At 34.5% G+C, this 8,766-nt stretch overlaps 2 protein-coding genes across 2 annotated transcripts in view; both read left to right on the top strand.

The window, feature by feature from the left end:
• Positions 1–8,766, top strand: part of LOC118747842 (gamma-aminobutyric acid receptor subunit beta) — a gene marked incomplete in the record, with an annotated part of 123,533 nt that overhangs the window by 37,931 nt on the left and 76,836 nt on the right.
• LOC118747586 overlaps positions 1–8,766 on the top strand; it is an 84,865-nt gene that overhangs the window by 72,297 nt on the left and 3,802 nt on the right. Inside the window, exon 2 of the mRNA XM_036481638.1 lies at positions 7,898–7,995. Coding sequence (XP_036337531.1) covers positions 7,898–7,995 — 98 coding nt within the window. The remainder of the gene's footprint in view (positions 1–7,897; positions 7,996–8,766) is intronic.

Genomic DNA, 8,766 nt, shown 5'->3' with positions numbered 1-8,766 from the left:
CTATGGAAAAAGAGGAAATAATAACTTTTGAGCAGAGTCGCGTTCTTTCGAATGCTGGGCACTGAGAAGGAATATGTTCTGGAGTGAGTTTGGATTTATGTTCGTTCATGCAATGCATTCTTCACACAAAGTCAGTCCTAAAGTGAACGAATGCGATGTTGTGAGATAGGGTCCCGTAAGTACGGTAACTTGTACGTGTACTAGTAGTGCCGTGGCATGCAGTAAATAGTGACCCACCTGTTAATACACAGTTTGGCGATCATATTCCTACATTGTCTGACAAACAGCGAGTTTGTCATTATAGCCGTTATTACATCGGCTGATTAGCTGTCAATGAAAATAACTTAACTTGATATATGTGTATATGAGGAGTTAGCATTGTTCCCATTACTGTTGTATTAGCTTTAGTTATGGAACTTTCGAAATTTTCTCAGGGGTTTTTAAGACTTTTTATAATCTTCGATTTTTTTGACAATTTTCGGGATTTTTGTAAATGTAAATTTCTGTAACCTGATAACTTTCGATAACTAAATTTTTTGTGACTGAATTTATTTTGATTAAAACGGAAAAATTACAATACATTTTCTTACCTTTTCAGTAACCCAAATTCTTATATATTCCTCATTGTTTTCATTTTTGTATATATCGAGCCCTAACCGCCAAAATAACGTAAGCGAAATTTTTTTCAAAACTTTCTTTTTGTTGCAGAAATATTCCCAGAGCATCTACATGCAGTTCTGCATCAAAAAGAAAATTTTTGAAAAAATGTCGCTTACGTTATTTTGGAGGTTAGGGCTCGATATCTTCAGTTATTCTCTCACTTTTTTGTCTTAATCATTATCATTTACTTATTTACATTTACCTTTATTACAGTTTAATTTCAAATACGAAATAAACTTTCTAGGAACATTTTCTACATCAAAAAGAAAAATACATAAAAAAATGTCGCTTACGTCGTTTTGACAGTTAGGGCTGGTTATGAACATACTTGTACAAGCGAGCTTTTTTTTTGCGTTAATTCAAGAAAAGTCTGTTATTTTTTTTTAGAACTTTTCCTACGCTGCTTGTAACCCATAAAATATTTTCTACACGTGTACACGTGTATCCATTTGTACTTATGTTCGACTTCCTGTGCATTACAACTGCTGCACAGAAAAAAGAAGAACGAAGTCCAGTTTTACACTTCAAGGCTTTCGGACGGCCATTACAGCTCGTGCGCTACTTGTAAATAAATAGAAATTCAGCTATCATTAAAAGGAGCAAGCGGCACGGGCGAGTGACAGTTACACGACAGTTGTTCGAAAATTTTCTTGGACAATTTCACAAGTGCTCTGTACATACTCGTAAAGTCGATGCAACAAAAAATGTTGTATCAATGTTTTGTTGCACAAACTACATTTTGATGGTAGTTTCCTTTTTGTGTTATTGCCCAGAGAGAACACGTTTGGTGTTGACACACAAATGACAAGCATAAGAAGAAGAAGTGTCACTTGAGTTACCCACCAGGCTGTCCCATTGCTTGCCTGACTGCCTGACTGCCTGACTGGTTGACTCAGTGCCTAGCTGTTAGACTGCCATCGAAATGCAATGGCTTGCCTGGTGTGTGCGCACAGCAGGAGTGCACTTGATTTGTTTTGATTGGAAGTGCAAGGCAGCCACAGGGTTGGGGCAGAGGACGTGAGCAACAAAACTCATGGTGTGCTGCGGTGCCAGCGCTCAAGAAGCTGACAAGTGGGCAACACCATCAGCAATCGAGATAATGGCGAAGCGCTTTTATAATGGAGAGCTACAACAACAACAACAACACACTTGTATTGAATTGTTATGAACGTGCGTGGTGCTGAGTGCAAGCAGAAATAATGTACGCTTGTTTTTGTTGGCATAAATGCACCAGTGAAGCAGCATAAAAATGAATAATGGTATAAAAAAATATATATATAAGTACTATATGTTATTGTAAAGTAGAAAACTTTTCTGTTAGTTATGAGCACTTACATACATACCAGTTGCAAGTGGGAGAAACCATGAGCAAATATAATGGCTTGACAACGGGCCAGACGGTATTCTCAGGTTTTATAATTTCTTACGTGAAATTGGTATTTATAACGCAGTTCACTCAAAAAGTTACCTACGAATATCGTAAAGTGTGATGTTTCTGTAGTCCAAGACACAGAGCAAAAAAAGTTAATTAATCAGTGGTCACGTGACCAGCGGTAGCAAAAAGCTTCAGACCAATCAGTCGGACAACCTTTTTGCTGCAGATTGCATGCCCTTAAAATTTCATTGGTCTCGCATAGTGTCAGTTTTTAATTTCATCAAATTACCCTGTACCGATAAAAAAAGGTTTGACTTCAAAAAGCAGTAAGAAAGTCTAAAATCGGCCGGAGCCGAACATTAAATACCCGGCGCAAGTATTAAATATATTTTCTTCACCTTTCCGAAAGCTACCGCTACATGGTAAGCCTAAGCATCCTTAAATTTCGAAATATTGAAGTTTCAAGCATATCTGAAATTTACCGTTATATTAAAAGCGGCCGTAATTTTAGTCCGAATTCAATAACTTTCAACGTTTTGCTTTTATGTGGCAAGCACAATAACCACACCGAGTTTGGTACAAATTTGTAGAACGGTTACCGATATACTTATATGAGATCATAAGTGGGCGGTGCCACGCCCATTTTCCAAAGTTTTGCCATAATCGTATTTCTTCTTCTTTTGATCTATCGAAGATTTCGTATTTCTCCAAATTACCGTTATATGGGATGTGGGCGTGGTTATTGTCCGATTTTAAAAATTTTAAGCCATTTGGTATGCTGTACCAAGGTCAACAACTGGCCAAGTTTGGAAGAAATTGGTGCAGCGGTTACCAATATATACGCATGTAACGATAAGTGGGCGTGGCTACGCCCGTTTTCTAAAAATTTATAATATTCTTATTTTTCGTCTAAAAATTATTGTAAGCATCAATTTTGAGTGAATAATCTTCTGTAGTTACTAAAATATCTCAGTTTTCGTGTTTCTGAAAATTACCGTTATATGGCAGGTAGGCGTGGTTATTGTCCGATTTTGCCCATTTGCAATATCATCCGTCCTACACTAGAAAGAAGTGCACGTGCCGAATTTCGTTAAGATATCTCAATTTTTACTTGAGATATCGTGTGCACAGGCGGACGGACGGACAGTCACCACTTAATCGATTTCTCTCTTCATTCTTATCATCTACCTATACCTTTGTCTATGTATATCTATCTCGATTCGTTTTGCCTGTTACCAACAACTGTTATGTGAACAAAGTTATAATACCCTCGTGCACAAGTGCGCTCGGGTATAATTAAAATCTTATCGCCTATCTACAGCCTGATACAGTCTTTACTTCGACCTCTCATATTTGAAATTCGAAAGAACGGTGCAAATCTTATGACCTTGACACTCATATTTTAATATTTCGTAAATCTTGTAGAAATCATTGTCAAACTAAACTCTTCTTACATCTCTTTCGTCTAACATTTTATTAAATATATCAATAAAATTATGAACTAAGTTGAATTTGATTTTCAAACACGTGGCAACCCTCCTAATAAAAGGTCGGAAGTAATGCCTTTTAACAAGTAAGTAAGTTAATTAAATTCAACTTTCCAAAAAAGGTGGCAACCCTCTTCAAAATATATGTTCAAGCTAAAACTTTCTTAAATAACCTACGTCTGACATCGTGATACATATTCTATTAAACTGAGGAATTAGGTTGAATCTTATTTTTTGTACATGTGGCAACTCTGTAAATATAGTTCAGAAATAAAGCCTTGTCAAACCCGTTTGGAGTGATAAAAATACTTTAATAATTCATTAAAGTTATTAAAGAATTAGAATTTAACTTTTAAACGGCTGGCAACTCTTTTTAAACACCTCAAAAATACTCTTAGTGTTAAAACTAAAGATTTCTTAAAACCTATTTTGTTTGACATATTTTAATATTTCCTTGCATATAAGTTGACTGGATTCGCCTTTCAAACGAGCGGCAACCCTGTTCAAAATATTAATAAACTTTTACCTTTTAAAGTCTTTTCGTCTGGCGCCCATATGGGTATATTTATTTCTATTACCTAATTCCCTTAATTGAAATGGAATTTAATTTTTCAAACAGGTAGCACCCCTCTTACAGTGAAGTAAAGAAACGAAGCTTTCTAAAACTATTTCGATTGGATTTTCATCGCATTAGGCTTGTGTAATAATTGATTTAACTTTTTAAATATTTTAAACTTCATTTTTTAGAAGGTACTCTTCTCGAAAAAGTAAAACATTATGGCACATCTACAATCGGAGTCCTTTAATTTAACACCTCATTTTTAAAAATAGAACGAACGGTGTAGATCCGATGAGCTGGACAAAAAATCCCTTCGCATATGAAATATATAGATTCCAATCCACTCCATTCCAATTCATTCAATATCATTCTATTCTATTCGATTTCAATCATTTCATTCCATTCAATTTTATTTGAATTTTAATTACTTTGTATTTCTTATTAATTTAGTTTTTAAAAATGGCTACAACTCACTTCTATCCAAATTGTATGCCATTTCTTCCTTCTTAGCATATATACTACAACTGTTATACGAAGATTAGACAGGTGCTTCTTTATTTAGTTCCTCCCTTTTTTTCGTGGGCCCCCTAAGGATATATTCAGCGTAGCATCATCATTGTAGTACTATGCTCGTCGTTCTATTTATGTATATTCATCTGTACCCGCTGTTCACTTGAATAGGTCCACAGATCTTGCAAAGGGTTGTAATCTTGCAAGTTCTACGTTTTAGCGCCCATTTATATAAGTATGTACACATGGAAGCCGCTGTACAAAAATCTTTATAATACTTCTCCCATGCCTTCACTTCGCTTTAGAAAGTGAAAATGATTGTCCTAGTTACATAAATATGCATTACTGATTACTGATTCTGTAGGTTACAATATCATAAATTCTCTAAGTATTTATATGCATAGCGCATAGATAAATTTTTCTCAAAATACCATTTAAGTAAGATGTCCTACATACCAAATTAACTTGTTAGTAAAAATAGCTGAAGTACATAAGAATTATCTACTCCAATAACTATGTATATATTCATACATACATATAAATGCTATTACACGAAAAGCCAAGGTGTTCAAAGGAGGAAGATAGAAAAATACACAAAATGCTCAACAGACCTTAAATAACTATAACTCGTAAGATTGAACTCGGTTGAACTAACTGAACTGGGCGTGTATTCGTGCAAGGATGATAAACACTGGAGAGCAGCAGTTCCTACTCAGTTTCTCTGAAATCGCGCACACGTAGCCTGTTTTATGTAGCTTTTTCTTTTTTTTTTTGTTGTGCATAAAAATTTATTTTGATTTGTGGAGTAAAAAGTTAAGGCTTGAATAGACTTACTGTGTTCGCATATTTTCTATATGCAGTTATATTGAAAATCATATCTCTCACCGTTGAGTGTGCCATTAAGTTTACAAATCCTTAAACAAATTCTCTTTCAGCAAAAGTCTCTTCTCTTTGCTTTCTCTTAGGTATAAAATATTACTATTTTCCATTTTTCTTTTTGCAAAAAGCGGCAAACTTATATTTGTGTTGCGAAAAAGCTGCCTGTGGTAAGCGCAAAGAAAGCTTTCGCACCACCACCACCACCACCACCCTAAATAATGAAGCAGCCCGCATTCAAAGCTACTCGCTTAATAAAAAGTAAATCTACTCTTCGTGTTCCCTCGCAATATTAGGGCGATTGTGCTTTGTAAGCGCTGTTATGCTTTGAACTGTTTTCTACACCCAAAATGAGCAGCATAACAGATTTACTTGCGGTAGGTATGCTTAGCGTAGATAGCGAATGAGGAGGCAATGAGGAGGCGATGAGGGGCTGTGGTTGTTAATAAAAAAAATTCCTTTGCTAATGTTGTTGCAGGAATTCTACTCAGCTGCAGCCAGCTGTTAATTTGTTATGCCGTTTTTAGCTTGCTCTCTGTCTGTGCTTTGGATTTGCCAGCATTGTTTGATTTCGGTGTTGTTTTTTTTGTGCTTTAGCTTTTGTGTTAGACGTTGTCCTTTGCATTGGCATTTAACCTCTCGCACGAGCAAAAAAATTACGTATGGCAGCTTTGAAGCCGGGGCTCAATTTAATCACGGCCGCTTTGTTGCTAAATATTTGTTTCGTCTCTCTACCGCAGCACTGTCTCTCTTTAAGTTTTATTCTAAAAAGCAACACCATTGCCTTTGTTTTATGCTGAATGCCTGGATAGATTTATACATGCACACATATCTCCATATATACATATATATTTGTGTGTACATAAATATGTGTGTGTGAGCGCAAAGTCCTTGTGAATATTTTTGCACTTTTGTTTCTTGAAACAAAATTTAATTTAAAAGTTTTTATCTGCGTTTGCATTTTGCTTTTTACTGTCAGTTTTCGTAATTTCTCTTTATGTATGTATGTATGTATGTATATTGACATTCTGGCCCTTTTCTTGCCATTTGCTAGAAATTTGTACTTCGTTAGAGGCCACAATTTTTTTTTTTTTGTTTTTTTTTTTTTTGTTGTTGCCATTTGTTGGCATTTAAAGTGTAAAACTTTTGTGCATTCAAGTAGTTATGCGCGTCTAAGGCTCTTTGCATACACTACACTCTGCGTATGAGTAATGCGCGCTAATGAACTTTTTATTTGCCATTGAAGTTTTGTCTATTTAAGCACTCGTTCTGTTAGCGCGCGGCTGTGCGGCGTAGGGTGTGGGAGCAGTGAGAAAGGCTTGAAAGTAAAACTTTTCTAATTGGAAAAATGCAATAAATGAAATGAATGAGTGTTTTGCCTGATAAGCATTTTTGGGTTATTTATGTTTTGCGAAAGCGCTTTTGTGGCGGAAAGTTTAAATTTTCAAACTCATTTGCGAGTGTTTAGTTTAAAGTTAAGAAATATGAAAAAATCATTAGAAATTGGCACATAAATAGACTAAATATCATTCTGAGGTAATAAATTTTGATTGCCAGAACGTAAGAAACTTAAAAACAGGGAAAAAATTTAATGTCAAGGACGTTCTCACAAAAAGGCCAAACGGGAACAAAACTCTCGGGAACGTTTCCAAGAAGAACAGAGTGAGAACGAAACTTTCGGCAGCATTTCCAATGAGAACACAATAGGAACGGAAGTACTGAGAATGTTTTCAGCGAGGATCAAATAAGAACTAACTTCTCAGGAACCTTCTGCTAGAGAACAAAACGAGAACAAATGTTTTGAGAACTTTTCGTTAAGGAATGTAATGAATGTTTATTTTAAGCCAGATGAAAGCTGGATAATTTTAACTTCCGTTTATGGAACAATTTTTGATTTTCTGTGCAAGAAAAGCGCGTGTCTTAGGTCTCTAGCTGACAGTATTTGCATAGTTATGTTTCAGTTTTTTTGGACTAATTATAATATTCAAACACTTCGAACTAATGAAACGCTATAAGAAAATTTCTGCTCGAATCCTTTCTTCGTGAATAGTTCAGTGAAGATTTGTCCCCATTTCGTTCTCTGTCACAAATCTCCTAAGACTCTAGTTCCCAAATTGTTCCTCCAGATAAAGTTCCTTACACTTTTGTTCCCGCTTTGTTCTCATAGAAATATTTCCGAAAGTATTTCTCGCATTTTTTTCTTTTAGGGAACGTTCCACTGAGTTTGGTTCTTATATAGTTCTTACATAGTTTCGATCGTAACTTTTTTGAACCCCTTGCGCGACCTATAACTATTACTTGATAAAAAAAAAAAAAAAAGAAAACAGGGTTATATCTTAAACCTTAAAAAGTGTATGCACTGCGGGCAAAGCTCGGCCAACCTGGTACTAACTATTTGTTTAATTAAATAATTTCTTTTCTCAATTTCAGGACTGGTGGTGGCAGCATGTTGGGTGATGTTAACATATCCGCTATTCTCGATTCATTTAGTGTTAGCTACGACAAAAGAGTAAGACCTAACTATGGAGGTGAGTTTCATGTTTGCAAGAGTCTTAAGAAAATAGTTCAAAGTTCCAAAAAAAATAATATTAAAAAAAAAAACAGAAAACCAAACTAAATTGTTGCAATCTTGAAAATGCGGTGATAATTCGAAAAAAAAATGCAAAAAAATATATTAAAAAGTAGGCATTTAAGAAGTGACTGTCAAGATTTGGTCAAAGCCAAATATCCACTTTTCCAACAGTTCACTAAGAGTATAGAAAATTATTCCTTCATTGATTTCAAATAGGTACATACATACATACTCAATTAACTTGTGGTTAAACGACATTTTCAAATTCCAAATACATAACTTCTACTCTGCATTTGGTAGTTCTATTATAACTCATTTTAAATAACAAATAAATTTACATACATATATATTTTTTATATAGAATGCTTACATCTTTTCATCTTTGCTAAATGAAATAATAAGCTTTTATAGACTTTCTCTTACTCATAATACATAAAACATTTACTATACATGCAACTCTTTAACTCACTTTCACTTTCCCAAACTTAAATACTAATCATAGACCAGTGACAAATACATATTCAATTATAATATACAAGGAACACATACCCACAGAGAAACCAATAAAAAAAGAAACATTTTCTCCAAACTCAAAAAAAGTAAAAAAAAAAGAACACGAATAACCAATTATGCCATTGCACACATACATAATTAATTAAAATCATCTTAAAGATATGGAAAATTATTTTTTGCATTTTAAAAAATATCTACTAAAAGTTAATATATA

Source organism: Rhagoletis pomonella, unplaced genomic scaffold (assembly GCF_013731165.1).
Source record: "Rhagoletis pomonella isolate Grant_MI unplaced genomic scaffold, Rhpom_1.0 Rhpom_scaffold_00012, whole genome shotgun sequence".
NCBI classification, from domain to species: domain Eukaryota; kingdom Metazoa; phylum Arthropoda; class Insecta; order Diptera; family Tephritidae; genus Rhagoletis; species Rhagoletis pomonella.
The sequence above is the reverse complement of the archived record's forward strand: the minus strand, read 5'-3'. Positions and strand labels throughout refer to the sequence as shown.